The following is a 22,240-nucleotide window of genomic DNA, read 5'->3' as shown; positions in this document are numbered from 1 at the left end:
CTTTGAGTAGTAGTGATTGTACCTCCTTTTTCAATGTTCTGGAGTAAGTCTGTGTGGACGAGGGAGAATGTTTGGTGGAGTAGACATGAGTTCTAGACAATAGCCATGTTGGATAATTGCTAGAACCCATTGATCTGAGGTAATGTTGTGCCATTGTGGGTAACAATTTACCAGCCTTCCGCCCACAGGAGATGTATGCTCTGTGGAGATGTGTAAGAAGTCAATGTTTTGTTGAGGTGGAGGAACCTCTTGGAGCGGCTGATTTACCTCTTCCTCTATAATTTGTTGCTCTGTAAGAGCCTCTAAATGAACCTTTGTTGTAGAAGTGTGGCTCTTGTTTTTGTTGGGATATGGATGGTTCTGTGGTTGATGATTTGAAACCACCTCTAAACTGTGGCCTACGAAAAGTTCCTCGATTGGGTGTAGTGTATAATGCACCCATAACGTTAGCTGTTTTGGAGTTCTTTTTCAGCTTTTCTATTGTAGTGTCAACATGTTGTTTATCAAAGGGCATATTTAATACTGCTTGTTGTATCTCTGGTTTAAAACCTGAAGCCCATACCCAAGCATGTCTCCTAATGATGATGCTGATGTTGACTCCCCTTGCTGCTGTATCAGCTGCATCTATAGCGGATCTGATTTGGTTATTAGAAATAGCCTGCCCTTCAGCTACTATTTGTCGTGCCTTTTCTTGATGCTCCGATGGAATATATTGAAACAAGTCTTCCATTTGATCCCAATGAGCTCTGTCCTACCTTGCTAGGAGTGCTTGAGAGTTCACAATCCTCCAATTGTTAGCAGCTTGAGTTGCCACTATTACCTGCTGCATCAAATTTACGACGTTCTTTATCTGGAGGAGGAGCATCTCCTGTAGACTGGCTCACTTTCTTGCTGCACTAACCACTATTGAGTCAAGTGGTAGTTGTGCTCTGGATAAGAGGGTGCGGAGATATATATATATATATATATAGATTAATTAATTTTTTTTTAAATCGACCTTAGGTGTAATGGCTCTTGATTGTACTGATTCTTTAAAAATATCTTCGGCATGTTTAAGCATGCCTGGCAGCATGGGGAGACACTGATACTCTTATGAGTAGAGGTTAAGGAGTTAAATAAAAATCATCCTCAACGGGATCTGTATTTAATTGAACATTATGATATGCAGCTGCCCTAGCTATAACCTGATTGTAAGTAGTGGTATCTTCAGGGGAAGATGGCCTTGCTGGGTATAAATCGGGATCATTGGGAAGAATGGGATCTGTGTCATATATATCCCATGGGTCTACCTTTTCTTGAGGATTGGATAAATCATCCTTATGCAGTAAAATAAGGGATTCTTGTGTAGAGAACTGTGTATGTGAAGTGGTGGCGGTGGAGTAGCAGGTGGTGGAGAAGCAGGAAGGGAAGGTGAATGTGGTGGTGAAGGCTGCTGTGGTGCCTTTTGTTTCTGCTTTTGTTTACAGATTTTAGTAGGTGGAGTCCCAGCATCTAAAGATTCTTGAAAAGTTAATTTTCTTTTGGTTGTTGGAGTAGAGGATATGATCTTTCGTGTGTCCTTATGTATATGGATCTTTCGCCGTTTAGCGTCTATAACCTCCAATATGGGATGTATCTCTGATGACTCCTAAGTAGCTGGAGCATATCTACCACAACAGGTTTCAGCTCCGAAAGCTTGGATACTGAATGCTTGAATCTAGCTGAAAATGTCAGCTCCAAAAGCGCTGTTACTTTTTTCAGCTCTGATGGAAGAGTCAGATTTTCGGCTCGGTACCGAAACAGATATGGTATGCTCTTTGCTTGGTGCCAAATGCAGTTTGTCCTTTTGTTTCAGTGCCGAACCCGAGGGCTGGTCATCCAAATGTATTTTTCGGGTCCGACCATGGCTTGAAGGCAGTGGAGGACCGAAGATCAATTCAGAAGTCTTTTTTATTGTCTTTGGGTGGTGGGACGGGAACGGTGTACTCATGTACTGCACCAGTGGGATGGATTGGTTGTCGACATCAGAATCTTGATCCAAATCAGAGCCTGCCATGGAAACTGTTGCACACTGTGCCTCTTCTTCTTGCGCGTGTTTGTCCTCGAAGATGTTGGGTGTAAGCTCTGATGACTTGGATGCAATTTCCATTCGATGCGCTCTTTGAACCCTAAGAGTCTTTTTGGATCGAAAGGACCAGCAAACATCACAGTTTTCTTCTCTGTGATCCAGAGACAGGCAGAGACTGCACACCAAACGTTAATCGCTGTAGGGAAATTTGGTGTGACACCGAGGGCAAAACTGAAAGTGAGTCTGTTCCATTAGCCTATCATCACTTGACTCCAGCGTATCGAAGTAGGCCCAAAAAAGGGCAAGGTCACCCTTAAGAGTGTGTAATCGACCCAAACGACTATAAGGGTGGAAAACACGATCTAAACTATACTGATGTTTACAGAAAGTTAGAGAAAAGTTCAGCTAATATGGAACCGAGAAATACCGGAGCAAGAGAAAACACGTCCGAACCAGACGGCGGAAAGAAAACGATCTAACAAAGGACTCAATTCCCATGTGCAGTATCACCGGGAGGAGGAGTCACTCAATCTCGTGACTTGGGGTAAAACTTATTCGAAGAAAAACAATTTGTAACACTCCGAGCTCAACACTAGATGGGGGACTTATGCAAAGCATGTGTATCTAAAGCTACACATGCTACACATTATATATATATATATATATATATAAAATGTCACTTACCCAGTGTACATCTGTTCGTGGCATCAGTCGCTGAAGATTCACATGTTTTGCATAGCTCGCCATCTGGTGTTGGGTCGGAGTGTTACAAGTTGTTTTTCTTCGAAGAAGTCTTTCGAGTCACGGGACCGAGGGACTCCTCCTCTTTGTCTCCATTGCGCATGGGCGTCGACTCCATCTTCAATTGTTTTCCCCGCAGAGGGTGAGGAAGGAGTTGTGTGTGTTGGTAATAATGCCCATGCAATGGAGTGAATAAGTATGTACCTATTTAAGGTCTAAATAACATATTTACAAATGTACAACGTTGAAGTTAACTTCCAAACTGCTACAGGCTCCCGGGGAGGTGGGAGGGCACATGTGAATCTTCAGCGACTGATGCCACGAACAGATGTACACTGGGTAAGTGACATTTTCAGTTCGATGGCATCTGTCGCTGGAGATACACATGTTTTGCATAGACTGTAGGAGTGGAAGTGGTTTGAAATAAGGTTCTTAGCACGGCTTGACCTACTGTGGCTTGTTGTGCAGATAACACGTCTACACAGAAGTGCTTGGTAAATGTGTGAGGCGTAGACCATGTGGCTGCCTTACATATTTCGTGCATTGGAATATTTCCTAGGAAGGCCATGGTAGCGCCTTTCTTTCTGGTTGAGTGTGCCTTTGGTGTAATGGGCAGTTGTCTTTTTGCTTTAAGGTAGCAGATTTGGATGCACTTAACTATCCATCTGGCTATACCTTGTTTTGATATTGGGTTTCCTGCATGTGGTTTTTGAAATGCAATAAATAGTTGTTTAGTCTTTCTGATGTCTTTTGTTCTGTCGATGTAATACATTAGTGCTCTTTTGACATCTAATGTATGTAGTGCCCTCTCAGCTACATAATCTGGCTGTGGGAAGAACACTGGTAGTTCTACCGTTTGGTTTAGGTGGAACGGTGAAATAACCTTTGGTAAAAATTTTGGATTGGTTCTTAGGACTACTTTATTTTTGTGTATTTGGATAAAAGGTTCCTGTATTGTAAACGCTTGAATTTCGCTTACTCTCCGTAGAGATGTTATGGCGATGAGAAATGCAACTTTCCAGGTTAGAAATTGTATTTCGCAAGAGTGCATGAGTTCAAATGGTGGACCCATGAGTCTTGTTAATACAACGTTGAGGTTCCATGAAGGAACGGTGGTGTTCTTGGTGGTATAATTCTTCTAAGTCCTTCCATAAATGCCTTAATGACTGGTATCCTATATAGTGAAGTTGAATAGGTAATCTGCAGGTATGCAGATATTGCCGCAAGGTGTATTTTAATGGAAGAGAAAGCTAGGTTAGATTTTTGTAAGTGTAGCAAGTAACCAACTACATCCTTTGGAGATGCGTGTAATGGTTGGATTTGATTATGATGGCAGTAGCAAACAAACCTCTTCCTTTTGCTTGCATAGCAGTGCCTAGTGGATGGCCTTCTGGCTTGCTTTATGACTTCCATACATTCTTGGGTAAGTTCTAAGTGTCCGAACTCTAGGATTTCAGGAGCCAGATTGCTAGATTTAGCGATGCTGGATCTGGATGCCTGATCTGTTGGTTGTGTTGTGTTAACAGATCTGGCCTGTTGGGCAATTTGATGTGGGGTACTACTGATAGGTCTAGCAGTGTTGTGTACCAGGGTTGCCTTGCCCAAGTTGGTGCTATCAATATGAGTTTGAGTCTGTTTTGACTCAATTTGTTTACTAGATAAGGAAGGAGAGGGAGAGGGGGAAAAGCGTATGCAAATATCCCTGACCAGTTCATCCATAGGGCATTGCCTTGGGACTGCCTGTGTGGGTATCTGGATGCGAAGTTTTGGCATTTTGCGTTCTCTCTTGTTGCAAACAAGTCTAGTTGAGGTGTTCCCCAGAGTCTGAAGTAAGTGTTTAGAATTTGGGGGTGAATTTCCCATTCGTGGACCTGTTGGTGATCTCGAGAGAGATTGTCTGCAAGTTGATTCTGGATCCCTGGAATAAACTGTGCTATTAGGCGAATGTGGTTGTGAATTGCCCATCGCCATATCTTCTGTGCTAGAAGGCTCAACTGCGTTGAGTGTGTCCCCCCCTGTTTGTTTAGATAATACATTATTGTCATGTTGTCTGTTTTGACAAGAATGTATTTGTGAGTTATGATTGGTTGGAAAACCTTTAGTGCTTGAAAAACTGCTAGCAGTTCTAGGTGATTTATATGCAGTTTTGTTTGATGAACGTTCCATTGTCCTTGTATGCTGTGTTGATCGAGGTGTTCTCCCCACCCCGTCATGGAAGCATCTGTTGTTATTACGTATTGTGGCACTGGGTCTTGGAAAGGCCGCCCTTTGTTTAAATTTATACTGTTCCACCATAGAAGCGAGAGATATGTTTGGCGGTCTATCAACACCAGATCTAGAAGGTGACCCTGTGCTTGTGACCATTGTGATGCTAGGCAATGTTGTAAGGGCCTCATGTGCAGTCTTGAGTTCGGGACAATGGCTATGCATGAGGACATCATGCCTAGGAGTTGTAATATCATTTTTGCTTGTATTTTTTGTGTTGGATACATGCGTTGTATGATATTGTTGAAATTTTGAATTCTTTGTGGACTTGGAGTGGCTAGTCCTTTTGTTGTGTCTATTATGGCTCCTAGGTATTGTTGTACTTTGCACAGCAGAATGTGTGATTTTGCAAAGTTGACGGTGAAACCAAGTTTGTAGAGGTTTTGTATGACCTGATTTGTGTGGTGTGAGCACCTTGTCAGTGAGTTGGTCTTGATTAGCCAGTCGTCTAGATACGGGAATACGTGTATTTGCTGCCTTCTGATGTGTGCAGCCACTACTGCTAGACATTTTGTAAAGACTCTTGGTGCGGTTGTTAAACCAAACGGCAATACTTTGAATTGGTAATGTATTCCTTTGAATACAAACCTTAGGTATTTCCTGTGCGATTGATGTATTGGTATATGGAAATACGCGTCTTTGAGGTCTAAGGTTGTCATGTAGTCCTGTAGTTTTAGCAATGGTAACACTTCTTGTAGCGTGACCATGTGAAAGTGTTCTGATTTGATGTAGGTGTTTAGTATTCTGAGGTCTAGGATTGGTCTCAGTGTTTTGTCCTTTTTTGGTATTAAGAAGTACAGTGAATAAACTCCTGTGTTTATTTGTGTCTTTGGTACTAGTTCGATTGCATTCTTTTGCAATAATGCTTGGACTTCTATTTCCAGAAGGTCGGAATGTTGTTTTGATAAATTCTGTGCTTTTGGTGGTATGTTTGGGGGGATTTGTAGAAATTCTATGCAATAACCATGTTGGATAATTGCTAAGACCCAAGTGTCTGTAGTTATTTCCTCCCATGCTTGGTAATAATGACCTATTCTTCCCCCCACTGGTGTTGTGTGGAGGGGATGAGTGACATGTGAGTCACTGCTTGGTTGTAGGGGTTTTGGGGCTTTGAAATTTTCCCCTATTCCTAGGGAATTGTCCTCCTCTGTATTGGCCCCGAAAGCCTCCCCTGTACTGTCCCTGGTAGCTGGACGGTGTTGCCTGTGAGGTGCTGGCTTGTGTGGCCTGACCCCGAAACCCCCCTCTAAAGGTTGTCTTGCGGAAGGTGCTGTAAATGCCTCTGCTCTGCGGGGAGTAGAGTGCGCCCATGGCTTTAGCAGTGTCAGTGTCCTTTTTCAGTTTCTCAATTGCCGTGTCCACCTCTGGTCCGAACAGTTGTTTCTCATTGAATGGCATATTGAGCACTGCCTGCTGTATCTCTGGTTTAAAACCAGACGTTCGTAGCCATGCGTGCCTTCTTATAGTCACAGATGTGTTAATTGTTCTCGCAGCTGTGTCCGCTGCGTCCATAGAGGAGCGTATCTGATTATTAGATATGTTCTGTCCTTCCTCAACCACCTGCTTCGCCCTCTTTTGTAGTTCCTTGGGTAGATGCTCAATGAGGTGTTGCATCTCGTCCCAATGGGCTCTGTCATAGCGCGCAAGTAGTGCTTGAGAGTTAGCGATGAGCCACTGGTTTGCAGCCTGTACTGCGACTCTCTTTCCGGCTGCATCGAACTTGCGGCTCTCTTTATCTGGGGGTGGTGCATCCCCAGATGTGTGGGAGTTGGCTCTCTTGCGAGCTGCTCCTACTACGACGGAATCTGGTGGCAGCTGTGTGGTGATGAAAACAGGGTCTGTGGGAGGTGCTTTATATTTCTTTTCCACCCTTGGTGTTATTGCCCTACTCTTGACCGGCTCCTTGAAGATTTCCTTTGCGTGCCGAAGCATTCCTGGGAGCATAGGCAGGCTTTGGTAGGAGCTGTGGGTGGAGGAGAGGGTGTTGAATAAGAAGTCATCCTCGACTGGTTCTGAGTGGAGGTTTACGTTGTGGAACTCTGCCGCTCTAGCCACCACTTGTGAATATGCTGTGCTGTGCTGTCTTCTGGTGGTGAGGGCTTTGTGGGATACGCCTCTGGACTGTTGTCCGACACTGGGGCGTCGTATAAGTCCCAAGCGTCTTGGTCCTGGTCACCTTGGCTCACGGTGGTGTGAGCCGGGGAATGTGATGGAGTTTGTGCTGGTGAAACGTTAGTTACAGGTGGAGGAGAGGGTGGCGGAGTTACCTTTTTCACCATTTTTGTTTGTGGTGCTTGGTCTGTTTGAAACTCGTGTCTCCTTTTTCTCCTAATAGGGGGAAGGGTGCTTATTTTCCCTGTTCCTTCCTGAATGAAAATACGTTTCTGCGTATGGTCCACTTCGGTGGATTGCAACTCTTCCTCAAATCTATGCTTTCGCATCTGAGAGGACAGTGATTGCTCCTCTGAATAGAAACCGGTAAACTGGGTCGTTTTGGTACCGAAACCCTGTTTGTATTCTTTTTCGGCTCCGAGCTGACTTTCTTCTTTTTTGGAGTCGAAACCTCTCGGCGTCGATCTTCCTCGGTGCCACTGTCTCGGCATCGAGCCGTTTCGGCACCGCTATCTCGGCGTCGATCTTTTTCAGCAGCACTTTCTCGGGCCCGAGAAGGCTGCGTGCCGGTGTCTCGACCGGAGACGGACGATCTCGGCACTGTTTCGGCCTTTTTCGGTGCCGATGGTCGGTCACCGAATTTATGGGACGAACCATGGCCTGGTGGCAGTGGCGTCCCCTGGACCTTGTCACTTTTCTTGTGTGTGGTCTTCGACGTCTTACTCACAGTTCTTTGATCGTCGAATTCTTCGGAGTCCGATTCGTGGATCGAGAAGGTTTCTTCTTCCTCTTGTTCCTCGAACTCTCTGTGTGCGGTCGGCGTGGACGCCATCTGAAGTCTTCTTGCTCGAAGGTCACGGAGTGTCTTTCGGGACCGGAACGCACGACAGGCCTCGCAAGTCTCTTCACTGTGCTCAGGCGACAGGCACAGGTTACAGACCAAATGTTGGTCTGTATACGGGTATTTGTTGTGGCATTTGGGACAGAAACGGAACGGGGTCCGTTCCATCAGCGTTGTTTTACACGCGGTCGGGCCGACCAGGCCCCGACGGGGGATCGAAAGCTACCCCGAAGGGCACCGGAGCTCTTCAAACTTCGATGCGGTGTCGATTTTATCTAAGCCGATCCCGAACGCAACAATACTGACGTAATCTTCCGATAGTTAGCTAACTTTCCGTTCCGAAACTCGGAGCGACAGGAACACGTCCGAACCCGATGGCGGAAAGAAAACAATCGAAGATGGAGTTGACGCCCATGCGCAATGGAGACAAAGAGGAGGAGTCCCTCGGTCCCGTGACTCGAAAGACATCTTCGAAGAAAAACAACTTGTAACACTCCGACCCAACACCAGATGGCGAGCTATGCAAAACATGTGTATCTCCAGCGACAGATGCCATCGAACATATATATATATATATATATATATATATATATATATATATATATATATATATATATATATATATGGAAAATGTCACTTACCCAGTGTACATCTGTTTGTGGCATGTTCCGCTGCAAATTCACATGCTATGCACAGGTCCTGCCATCTAGTGTTGGGCTCGGAGTGTTACAAGTTGTTTTTCTTCAAAGAAGTCTTTTCAAGTCACGGGACCGAGTGACTCCTCCTTTTCGGCTCCATTGCGCATGGGCATCGACTCAATCTTAGATTGTTTCCCCGCAGAGGGTAAGGTAGGAATGATCGAGTGTAAAGAAAGATGTCTATGCAATGGAATAGAGATATATAAACATATGTACACATTTAAATGTAACTTAACTGGCTACAGGCTCCCGGGGAGGAGGGAGGGCGCATAAGAATCTGCAGCGGAACATGCCACGAACAGATGTACACTGGGTAAGTGACATTTTCCGTTCAATGGCATGTGTAGCTGCAGATACACATGCTATGCATAGACTACAAAGCAGTTCTCCTCCCATAAATGGTGGTTAGCCTGTAGGAGTTGAAGTTGTTTGAAATAGTGTTCTTAGTACAGCCTGTCCTACTGTGGCTTATTGTGTTGCTAACACATCTACACAATAATGCTTGGTAAATGTATGGGGTGTTGACCAAGCGGCTGCTTTACAGATTTCTGTCATTGGTATATGCCCTAGAAATGCCATTGTTGCTCCTTTCTTCCCGGTGGAGTGTGCTTTTGGTGTTACTAATAGCGGTCTTTTTGCTTTTAGGAAACAGGTTTGGATGCACTTTACTATCTATCTGGCTATTCCTTGTTTTGAGATAGGATTACCAGTATGGGGTTTTTGGAATGCAACAAATAACTGTTTAGTTTTTCTAAATGATTTTGTCCTGTCAATGTAATACATTAAAGCTCTTTTTTGTCTAATGTATGTAGTGCTCTCTCTGCTACTGAGTCTGGCTGTGGGAAGAAGACTGGAAGTTCCACTGTTTGATTTATATGAAAAGGAGAGACGACCTTAGGTAAGAATTTTGGGTTTGTGCAAAGTACGACTTTGTTTGTGTACTTGTATAAAGGGTTGTTCAATAGAGAATGCTTGTATTTCACTAACTCTTCGTAGTGAAGTGACTGCAACGAGGAATGCTACTTTCCATGTTAGATACTGAATCTGACACAAATGCATGGGTTCAAAGGGTGGACCCATGAGCCGTGTGAGTACAATATTGAGATTCCATGAAGGCACTGGTGGTGTTTTGGAGATATGATACGTTTTAGTTCTTCCATGAAGGCTTTGATGACAGGGACTCTAAATAGAGACTTATTTTGTATATTTTGTAAATAGGTTGAAATAGCTGTGAGATGTATTTTAATGGATGAAAAAGCTAAATTTGCTCTTTGTAGATGAAGTAAGTAACCTACAATATCTTGTATGGATGCGGAAAGAAGTGTTATGTGTTTGGATTGGCAGTAAAAGACAAACCTTTTCCATTTGTTTGCATAGCACTGCCTGGAAGTGGGTTTTCTTGCTTGTTTAATTACTTCCATACATTCCTGTGGAAGATGTAGATATCCAAACTCTAAGACTTCAGGAGCCAGATTGCTAGATTGAGTATTGCTGGATTGGGGTGCCTGATCAGTTGTTTGTTTTTTTACAACAGATCCGGCCTGTTTGGTAGCTTGATGTGTGGTACTAGTGACAGGTCTAACAATGTTGTGTACCACGCTTGGCGAGCCCACGTCGGTGCTATAAGTATTAGTTTGGGTTTGTTTTGACTTAGTTTGTTGACCAGATAAGGAATGAGCGGGAGAGGGGGAAAAGCATAAGCAAATATCCCTGAACAGCTGAACCATAGAGCATTGCCCTTGGACTGAGGGTGTGGATACCTGGACGCGAACTTTTGGCATTTTGCGTTTTCTTTTGTTGCAATAGATCTATGTTTGGTGTCCCCCAGCAGTAGAAGTGATCCTGTAGGATTTGGGGATGTATTTCCCATTCGTGATTTTGTTGTTGATATCGACTGAGATTGTCGGCTAACTGATTTTGAATGCCTGGTATGTATTGTGCTATCAGGCGAATGTTGTTGTGAATTGCCCAATGACAAATATTTTGTGCTAAGAGAGACAGCTGTGACGAGTGTGTACCCCCCTGTTTGTTTAGATAATACACTGTTGTCATATTGTCTGTCTTGACAAGAATGTGTTTGTGGGCTATCAGTGGTTGAAACGCTTTTACTGCTAGAAATACCGCTAGCAGTTCCAAGTGATTTATGTGAAGTATTCTTTGTTGATTGTCCCATTGACCTTGTATGCTGTGATAGTTGAGGTGTGCTCCCCACCCAACCATGGAAGCATCTGTTTTGATAATGACATGAGGCACTGGGTCTTGAAAAGGCCACCCTTTATTTAAATTTATAGGGTTCCACCACTGAAGCAAAGAGTGTGTTTGGCGGTCTATCAACACTAGATCTTGTAGTTGACCCTGTGCTTGCATCCATTGTTTTGCTAGGCACTGTTGTAAGGGCCGCATGTGTAGTCTTGCGTTTGGGACAATAGCTATGCATGAGGACATCATGCCTAGTAGTTTCATTACAAACCTTACCGTGTAGTGTTGGTTTGGTTGTATGCTTGATCTTACATGTTTGAACGATTGAACTATTTGTGGACTTGGAGTGGCAATTGCTCTTTGTGTGTTGAGTGTTGCTCCCAAGTATTGTTGTAGTTGGGATGGTTGCAGATGTGATTTTTGGTAATTTATAGAAAACCCTATTGCGTGTGAAATTGACATTGTTGTTGAGTGTTGGCTTTTATTAGTCAATCGGCCAAATATGGGAATACGTGCATGTGCTGTCTCCTTACGTGAGCTGCTACTACGGCTAGGCATTTTGAAAATACTCTGGGGGCTGTTGTTATCCCGAACGGTAGCACTTTGAATTGATAATGTTTGCCTTGAATTACAAACCTTAGGTATTTCCTGTGAGATGGATGGATGGGTATGTGGAAATACGCATCCTTGAGATCCAATGTTGTCATGTATTCCCCCTTTTTTAGTAAGGGAACTACGTCCTGAAGTGTTACCATGTGGAAATGATCTGATCTGATGAAGAGATTCAGTGTTCTGTGATCTAAGATAGGCCTTAGCGTTTTGTCCTTTTTTGGAAAAAGGAAATATAGTGAGTAAACTGTTGCTTTTTGGTGATTGGGTACTAACTCTATTGCTTGTTTTTGTAGCAGTGCTTGGACCTCTATATGTAATAAGTCTAAGTGTTGTGGAGACAGTTTGTGCAGTTATGGTGGCACATCTGGAGGGAATGTTGTGAATTCTATGCAATAACCATGTTGGATAATTGATAGGACCCATGTGTGTGGTAATATGTGTCCAATTGTGGTAGTATTTGGTTAGCCTCTCCCCCACTGGTGACAAGTGTTGGGGTGTTGTGAGATTGAAGTCACTGCTTGTTAGGGCTTGGTGGGCTGGAATGTCCCTCTTCCTCTTGGGAATTGTCCTCTATAGGAACCACAAAGCCCTCCCCCCTTGGTACTGTGACAGATAGGTGGGTGGGTTTTGTTTGGGAGGTGGATGGTTCAGATGTTTGTTGCCGAAACCCCCCTCTAAATTGTGGTTTCCTAAAAGTGCCTCTGAATTGTGGGGAGTAAAGTGCGCCCATGGCTTTGCCCATGTCTGTGTCTTTTTTCATCTTTTCGATCGCAGTATCGACTTCCGGCCCAAACCACTGATGTTGGTTAAACGGCATATTTAGTACCGCTTGTTGTATTTCTGGTTTGAATCCAGAACTCCGCAGCCATGCATGCCTTCTAATCGTTACAGCCGTGTTGACAGTCCGTGCTGCTGTATCTGCAGAGTCTAATGCAGACCTTATCTGATTGTTTGATATGGCTTGTCTCTCTTCAACTACTTTGCTGGGCACGTTTTTGATGTTCCTTGGGCAAGTGCTGGATGACTTCTTGCATCTCGTCCCAGTGTGCCCTGTTGTAGCGTGCAAGTAGGGCTTGTGAATTTGCAATTCACCATTGATTGGCTGCTTGTGATGCCACTCTCTTGCCCACTGCGTTGAATTTTCGACTCTCTTTGTCAGGTGGTGGGGCATCCCCTGACGATTGTGAGTTCGCCCTTTTTCTTGCAGCCCCTACAACCACTGATTCCGGTGTGAGCTGTTGCATTATAAACACTGGGTCTGTCGGGGGTGGTTTATATTTCTTTTCGACCCTAGGCGTTATAGCTCTTCCCTTTACAGGCTCTTGGAAGACCTGTTGTGCGTGCCTGAGCATGCCCGGTAGCATTGGCAGGCTTTGATAGGATGCGTGGGTGGATGCCAGAGTGCTGAAAAGGAAGTCATCCTCCACTGGTTCAGAGTGCATTGTTACGTTGTGGAACGTAGCTGCCCTGGCTAGTACTTGCGTATATGCTCTACTGTCCTCTGGTGGTGACGGCTTGGTTGGATAACACTCTGGGCTGTTATCCGATATTGGTGGATCATATAAATCCCATGCATCAGCATCATCTTGGGTCATCCCAGTATGTGTGGGTGACTGCATTAAGGGTGTTCCCACTGGTGACAAGTGTGGTAAGTACAGTGGGGATGGTTGTGGTGAGACCTGTGGTGGTGGTGACTTGCCTCTAACCACTTTGGCTTTTGGTTGCATCTCTGATTCTTGAAAGGCTAGTTTTCTTTTAGATTTGAGTGGAGGGATGGTCTGAATCTTGCCTGTATCCTTTTGGATTTGTAACCTTTGTTGCCTTTGGTCAGGTTCTTCTGTATCCAAATCTTGCTCAAATCTATGCCTTTCTTTGAGTTGCATCGAAAGCCCTTGCTCCTCAGTGTATGAGGGTCGTTTCGGCTCCGAGGCCGTTTTTTTTGGTAGCAAAATTCCTAATGTAATAGTCTTTTTCGGGTCCGAGGAGCTTTTTCGGGGCTTGCTTGATTCGACCACTCGATGTCGAAATTTTTCGGTGCAGGAATCTCGACCGGAGTCGGAAGTCTTCGGCAACTCTTTGGCCTTTTTCGATGCCAATGTTATCTGGTCACCTTCCTTTCGGTGGGTTGTCCCATGGCCTGCTGGCGGTGGCGTCCCCATGGCCTTGAGTTTCTTGGTGTCACCCTGGGTTTGGGAACGGGGCAGGTTTGGGAACGGTTTGTTGCTCCTTCGAGGGTTGTTCACCGTCGGATTCATCAGAGTCCGTTTCTTGGATGGAGATTCTTTCTTCCTCCTCGACGTCGAGATCTTGTTTCGGCTTCAACACCATTTGTAGTCTTCTTGCGTGTCGATCTCTCAAGGTGTTCTTTGATCGAAACGCTCGGCAAGCTTCACAAGTATCCGCTCTGTGTTCGGGCGACAAACACAGGTTACAGACCCGGTGCTGGTCTGTATAAGGATACTTTGCGTGACACTTAGGACAGAAATGGAAGGGGGTCCAGTCAATTAGTCTTGGACGACAGGTGTGGTCGGGCCGACCAGGCCTCGAAGAGTGGAAGCCCCGAAGGGCCGCCGAAGCGGTCTTAATGTCTGTGCTGATACACTAACACTAAACCGGTACCGAACGAGAACAATACCGTAAAATTTTCGATACTTAGCTAACTTTCCAGATTCGAAATACGGAGCGAAGAGGAACACGTCCGAACCCGATGTCGGAAAGAAAACAATCTAAATTGGAGTCGACGCCCATGCAAAATGGAGCCGACGCCCATGCGAAATGGAGCCGAAAGGGAGGAGTCACTCGGTCCCGTGACTCGAAAAGACTTCTTCGAAGAAAAACAACTTGTAACACTCTGAGCCCAACACTAGATGGCAGGAACAGTGCACAGCATGTGTATCTGCAGCTACACATGCCATCGAACATATATATACATACACACACACACACTTATGTATACATTTTCTAAAAGAACCAAAGGTTAAAGTAACGTTCTAGTTACTTGAATTTGACAGAGACAACATTTATTAAACCCACAGAAATTCACCAGTTATAATTCGCAGATCTACCTATAACTTGTGCCCCCACCATTCCCTGCTTATGACCTCCCATATTACATCACTCATGACGTTCTATGGCATCTCTTATGACATCACTGATGACATCATTCTAGGAGTGTTTTAGTTTGTTTTATAGTTTACACAGTGGCTGGTAACTACCATATTAGTTCTCTACCTAATTTTGTAAAGCCTGTGCACAGCCAATGGGTGCAAGTGTTTACAAAACGTATGTGTTCCTAATGCATCATAGGTGTACAGAGGTATAAAGAAAGTTATAAATCGTTGTATTGGAGAGTAGCTCTGTATGCAGGTGACAGTTGACGATTTGTGTTCATTACATAACACAAAAGGATGATCAACAGAGTGCTGAAACTTTTTAAACACTCACCCCTAGTCACAGATCTGGGTTTAATCCAGCCTTCTTTTTTTACCATGCCATTCCAGTTTGGACCCAGCCATATGCAAATCAGTCTTGACCCTGCTCCCCATGGAACAGCCCTGCCCGAACAGTCGGGCCAAGTCCTCCCTGGACCAGAAACAAGGATCCTGGGGGGTTGGTCTCAGGGCCTGGGTGTGGAGGTTAGATTAATGTATAGTAATGAAAATTACTATATGTTAAAAAAAAATAAAAAAAAATCATGAAAAAAACCAAAGGTTATAGGGACGTTATAGTTAGGAAATAGAATTTTTTTAAAAACAAAGAAATTCACTTAATAAGAAAAATTAAAGGGACGTCATAGTTAGGCTCACATTTTAAAGGTACAAAACAATAGAAATTTACCTCTTATAGCTAACTCAAGTAACTATATGTCGTGCCCTAAGATAACTATAACTCGTGCCCTCGCCATGCACTGCTAATTATCCCACAAGTTACGGCACACACGACATCTTTGATAACATCATTGCTTTTACCAATGTAATATTTGCAGAATTATTTTTGACGAAAAAACTATGCATGGAGGGGGTGCAAGTTATAGTTACCTTAAGGCACAAGTTATAGTTTCTTGAGTTAGCCCTAACTATAACACGTGAATTCCTATGGTTTTGTACGTGCAAAATGTGAGCCTAACTATAACATCCTTGTAACCTTTGGTTCTTTAATTAGGTTCTGAATTTACTCGTACAAAACCATAGAAATTTAGCAGTTATAGAGTTCTTTCAAGTAACTATAACTCAGGCCCTTGCGATGCACAGTTTTCTTATCAATAATTTTATTGCAACTGTTGCAGTGTTAATATCAAAGATGACATAGAAGATCTCATCAATTACATAATACGTGGAGTAATAAGTTACAGTAACCACAAGAAAGAGTATTAATGAAGACAAGTAACTTCTCATGGATATATATATATATATATAACCACAGATTGTTCATCTTGTGAATTAGTAACAATGTTCAGTGTAAGTCTGAGGAGAGGTCTTACACCAGGAAGTCTGCATGACCAAAAGGGCAAAATACAGAAGAGAATTCATTGTGATAAGGTTAATTTCTGAAACGTTTTTCCATTCACCGGTGAACCAGACAAACAGTTTATCGCCCACATGGTACTTCTTATTTCTATCAAAGCAGAAGCAAAGGGCATGACGTGAGTCCAACAGGTGCCTCTCCTTTCTTCAGGCAGTTGTCAAGTGGAAAAGAACATGGGAACGTGGCAGACTGTCTCGCAAGGATGGGGGACACCAATTTTGGAAAAAATAAAGAAACACTGGTTACAGGCTTTCAAGTGACAGCCAGAGAATTCATTTCCGTACACGGAGGGACTGCCCTGTTTATTCAGTGGGTACAATAAATAGCAACAGCAAATGTGATATTCAGAGGATGAAATTTTGATGTTTTGAGCTGGGTGGTCGTTGATTCTTGTGGAAATTATGCTTAGCTGTATTTTGCGAAGTTTGGGCTATACAAACAGCATATGCATACATACAGCAAACCCTATCCAGGAGAATGGGCAGTATTTATTTACCAGGGCTCATGAAGTATCTTTGCTTTCACACATCTTTAGGGTCGAGCCTGCGAGTGCCTGCGCTAGTGCATGCGTCTCAATTGCGCAAGACTGCTGTGTTCAGTACAGGGCTTGGTGCCCGCCTGTCACTCACCATTTTTGTTGGTTTGTCTTCTTTACAACCTATTAATTTGTCAAGGCACGCCTGGCATCACTTCCATTTCTCTGTGTGGCGCAGGGATCAAGCACTGATTAATGCAACTTAATTAGTGTCCATTTGCTGCTCACGACATGATCACGGTACTATTTGTCGTTTTTAACTTTGAATGCCCTGCAAACAGAAGGCTTGTGGCAGGCAAGCACATGACCAGCAGGCACAAAAGCTAAGTTTATTTTATGTTGCCAAGCCGTCTTTTCTCAGTTTCTTCTCATGTTTTGTTTTTGCTTGTGGGAACTGTTTTCAAAAGATGACAATTAACTTGTTTGAAATATTCGAGACCTAGTGCATTGGAAATGCTTGTTTTTGCATGTTGTGCATATAGTGTAACATGACTGCATGGTAGGTTCTATTGAATGGAGTAGTAATAAATGACAGTTGGGGTCCCAGACTCTTCACTGTGACTGAGAAATTAAAGGCAGACATGGTGTCAAACTTTCAAGAGGATATCAAGATATTTTTTTAGTACAGCAAGGCATTCTTTTATTTGTAAGTTGTTAAGAAATAAAGGTTTAAGATTAGTGTAGTAACCTTCACCTGCCATTTTGAAGTAAGCTACAAACACACTTTCACTTTTATGGCCTTGTGTGATCCTCTCTAAAGATCTATGAAGTTCAGAGAGTATTACAATGACCGATTCAAATCTGGATAAAAGCAAGAGAGGCACAATAGATTTATGCAAAACAAAATAGCAATTATTTTTTCAGGGATTTGAAAACTATGCATGGCACATACATTAATCAATATACTAATACACAAATTAGGATACTACTTGGGATCTAAATATTGAAGACATTACCTGGATCTGCTGCCAGAGAACGAACTGTGCCTAGATGATCGACTGGAATAGGAGCTGTAGGATGAAGATCGAGAGTTTGATCGTGAAGATCCAGAGCCGGTGTAAGATGATGAATGAGAGGACGACCTTTAAAAGAAAGAAAGGCAATAAATCAATTACTCTCAACTGCCTTCACTGATATTGCTCAAAGGTGAAAGAGAAGATTTGTCAGTAATCTTAGCAATCAGAGAAGGAGTATGTTCTTAGGTAAAGAGTAACATGGGATGGAGTGGCAGCGAAAAGGTTTCATCCAGAAAGAACTGGACATTAAAGTATTATCTGCACTGCAGAACTTGCCTTTCACAGCTAAACTGTACAAAAGACTTATATCTTGCCATAGTGTGCCATACTGGCCATTAAAGGCAGGCTCCAACATTACAGGACCAAGGCTACAGGCCTTTAACAAGGTAGTGGGACTTTGGTGGCCAGTATCAATCAATTACAGCATTTGTAAAGCACAGCACTATCACCCCAAAGGATATCTGGGTGCTGGGGGTGTCAGGTTCTCTAGTATAGCCCATTAAGGCAGGCTTTAGAGGCATTAGAATAGTCAGCCACTTAAGGATCTCCTGTGAGACATAGGGGACCTGCACTGCTCTGATCCTTCTAAGCTCCTGTTGTATATGTTTAACAGTTGCTGGGGTGCACAGAGCCACAGTAGTTAACTGTCATACATGGGCGGCAGTTAGCCCCTAGTTCCTCTTTCGCTCCTCCAAACAACCTTTCATAACTTGGCACAGCAGAGGGGGGCAGGATCCAAGGAGAATTCTACCTCTTTAGGAAGCTTCAACAACATTGTGAACCACCAAAGAAGGGAGAGGGAAACACTTGGTGTTTGCCCTCACCACAGCCTCTCCTCTGCAAGATCCACATTTCCTGAGGAGATGTAGTGGAGAGAGACTCAGACTATAAATTCAGGGATTGCAGTGGTGAAAGCAGTGGGCCTATACCAATGTTTACAGCCCGCTGTTACTCTATTGTCTTCAATGGAGCTGTCAACATTCCAATGTTCTAATGAGTTTTATCTTCTTACAGAAAAGTAATGGCAAACTAACAGTAGGAGAGGTGCTTGACACTTGTAGACTAGCTTTTATTCATCAATCTGAACTGGCTGAAATAAGCTGGGATGTTTCAAAGGAACATCATTCAATGTTGGCAAAGTTGTTAATGTGCAGTCTGAACTACAACAACAATAGAACAACAAGGAGTGGGTTCTACAATAACAGTGAATGAGACTAGGACTGGAACTGCAAGGGGTACTGCTCAGGTCAAAGTCTGATGCGCTTACATTTTTATGGGGAGTGGGATATGGCATCCATGTCGTTTTAGGTTTCTGGCACAGGAAATCAAGGGAGGAAGATTATATTGTAGAAGGTTATCGTGTTAAGGGGTTGAACAGCAACTGTGTGATGTAATGTGAGCAAATGATATCATTCAATTGTGTCAGAGGCAAGTATAAACAGCAGTAAGCTTTCAAGTAAAAATCAGGAGTATATCTATTCTGGGTCACAGTGGCTTCATGAGCAGTAAAGTCACTGGTTAAATTGGTAGTGCACTACAGGATTTGTTGCCAGCTGCAATTAGAATGTTATGCAAACAACCCAAAACTGCAGTTACTGACACCACATAAAAAGGGGCTCTCAATTCTTAAGAAAACACTGATACAACTGCAAAACTACAACCACTGCAAGGGAAGAATGTTAATTCAAAATTAATACTACTATTGAACATCCTGTCAACTATTTTGAAGCTATTATTTCAAAATGTACAAAAATTGTATGCGCTATTCCACTTTATGACATTCTACTGTACCCCACTCCAATCTACTTCATTCTACACTATCTGATGGGAAGTCACTCCACTGTATGCTATTACACTCTACCCCATGCCACTGTACGCCACTCCATTTTACTGCACTCCATTATACGCCTCTCAACTGTATGTTATGCCACTATACACTATTACACTCTACACCACTCCCCTGATCAGCCCTACGCTATATGCAACTCCACTTTACCCTATTATACTGTACACAACTGTACTCTGCCTACTATGCTGTATGCATCTCTACACTACGCCTCTTCAGCATATGCCACTCCGCTATACACTACTCTAGTATATGCTATTTCACTATATGCGATGTCACTCCCCTCTGTTATTCCACTGTATGCCACGCCACTCTCCTCCACTCAACACCATTCCAATGTACACCACTTCACTGTATGCTATTACATGCTACCCAATTCCTGTGTATGCCACTCCAGACCACACCACTGCACTGTATGCTACTCCACTACAAGCTATTTCATTTTACCGCACTCTACTGCTACTGTACACCACTCCACTGTATGCTACTCCAATCTACGCTACTCTAGTCCATTCTACTCTAGTCCATTGGACGCTAATCCACTCTACGCCATTCAAATATATATTTCACTGTACCCCACTCAACTGTACTCCACTCCACTGTATGCCACTCTACCCTATTCTACTCTACGCGACTTTACTTCATTCTACGCCACTCCACTCTAAGCTATTTCACTGTGCGCTATTTTAATCTTTGAGTCTCTACTGTATGATATTACATTCCACTGTACACACTCCACTGTATGCTCTACCCCACCCTACAATACACCACTCCAGTCTCCACCACTTCAAGCCACTCCACTGTATGTCACTCCACTATATGCTATTACATTTTACGGGGGACGCCCTCAAGTTTCGTCACACCACTGACTCTACTGTGAGGTGCCACTCCAATTTATAACAGTTTCCTCAACTCTAGGCCACTTCAATATATGCTATCCTACCCTTCGCTAATCCACTGTACCCAACTCCACTCCACTTTACAACAGTCCACTCCATGCTATTCCACTCCACTCTTCTACACTCCACCTTAGAGTATTCCACTGCATGCTACTCCACTTTACAGGAACTCACTACGCCACAACAGTGTCGACTAACTATTGTATGACTCTCTCCTCCACTCTAGAAAAGTATACCACACTTTGTGGCATTATGACATTCTATTGCGCTCAATCCCCATGCACTCCACTGCCCAAATGTATACTCTGCTCTATGCCCGTACACTCCAATGTGTAATACTCTATTCCACTATACGACACAGCACTCCACTCTACTGGACGAGACCTCACTCCAATTTACAACCGTTTACTACCTATGCTACGCCAGCACAACCCACTCCATGCCACACGACTATGACAAACCAATACACTCTACTGTACTTTACTCCACACTATTACAGCACTCCACTCTACGCAGTTCATGTTTCACACATTACTGTACTCTATGCAACTCCATTCTACAACACTGCATGCCACTCTGACTCTTTACTCCTGCCTATACTTTTTCACTACACTGTACAACATTGTACTATGATGTGAGCCCCTGTACAACGCCTTATAGTACTCCTGTCCACTGTATGCAACTCTTTGTATGCCACTGCACCCCAATTTACTCCACGGTATGCCACTGTATTCTAGAACATCTGTATGCCAATCCACTCTACCAAACTGTACTGTACACTACACAAAAATCAACTAGACTTTATGTCATTCTACTGGAGTCCATATCACTTTCCAATACTGTACAACACCACACTACACTCTACTATACAGCATGGTACTCAAACTTATTTACACTTTACTCAAGTGTATGCTAGGTTGCTCCACGCCACTAGAGTCTACAACACTTTTCTCACTCTGTCACTTTGCGCCAAAGTGCACTACAATCTACTACACCTTATCCACTCTACGTCACTGTACTACATTCTGCCCTATGCCGCTCCACTGTCCAACACTACTCCACTGATGCAACTCCACTTTATAACACTGCACTACACTCTGTGCCAGTCTATGACATTCTACTCCTCTCTATGCCCATCCACTTTATGCCACTGTACTATACTGTATGACACTCAACGACATGCCACTCAAATTGTCTCTATGAAATGTCACTCCATTATACGACTCAACCCACTGTACTGACACCAACTTGATGATACTCCACTATGACACTCTACTTCACCCTCCTCCACTCTGTGACAGTATACGAAAACCTACTCTACTGTTCGACATGCCATTCCACAGTAAAACTCGCTGCTCCAGTCTACGATACTTGACTACACTATGCCACTACACTATGACACTTCACTGAACTATAAGATATGCTACTACGCTATATTCCACTAACAATTTTACAATACACTCCTCCACTGTACTGTACCACACTCCACATCTCTCTCCACTTGTGACACTGGCCTGTACAGTTTGAAGCACATTCTTTTTAAAATTCTTTAAAAAATTAAAATCAATAAAAAAAAAAAACCACATTTAAAGATTAAAGCAAGTTTAATCTACAAAACGTAAAATAATGAAAGTTATAAATTTAATTTGTAATTTATCCACCACCTTCAAATTATTATAAGTAGCAGACCTCGTTACACACACTTTTCAGCTCACTAACCAGACAAAACTAACTATAACTTGCCACTCTTACCAGCTGTGCAGTCAACCCCCTGCAGGGTTGGTGAGTGTGTATATTTTTTCGAGGCTCCTTCACAGATTTACACTTTGGGTCAGGTTGAGCGACCCAGTGGATCCTTGCGGGCCCTTTATGTCACTTTTCAGCCCCCCCCCCCCCCAGCACTGA

General features: G+C 43.4%; 1 protein-coding gene across 1 annotated transcript in view; it reads right to left on the bottom strand.

Moving 5' to 3' along the window:
* ZC3H18 (zinc finger CCCH-type containing 18) overlaps positions 1 to 22,240 on the bottom strand; it is a 529,487-nt gene that overhangs the window by 135,658 nt on the left and 371,589 nt on the right. The window contains exon 10 of the mRNA XM_069215853.1: positions 17,531 to 17,656. Coding sequence (XP_069071954.1) covers positions 17,531 to 17,656 — 126 coding nt within the window. The remainder of the gene's footprint in view (positions 1 to 17,530; positions 17,657 to 22,240) is intronic.

The sequence above is a fragment of the Pleurodeles waltl genome, chromosome 12 (genome assembly GCF_031143425.1).
Source record: "Pleurodeles waltl isolate 20211129_DDA chromosome 12, aPleWal1.hap1.20221129, whole genome shotgun sequence".
NCBI lineage: Eukaryota > Metazoa > Chordata > Amphibia > Caudata > Salamandridae > Pleurodeles > Pleurodeles waltl.
This window is presented reverse-complemented; position numbering and strand designations above follow the sequence as displayed.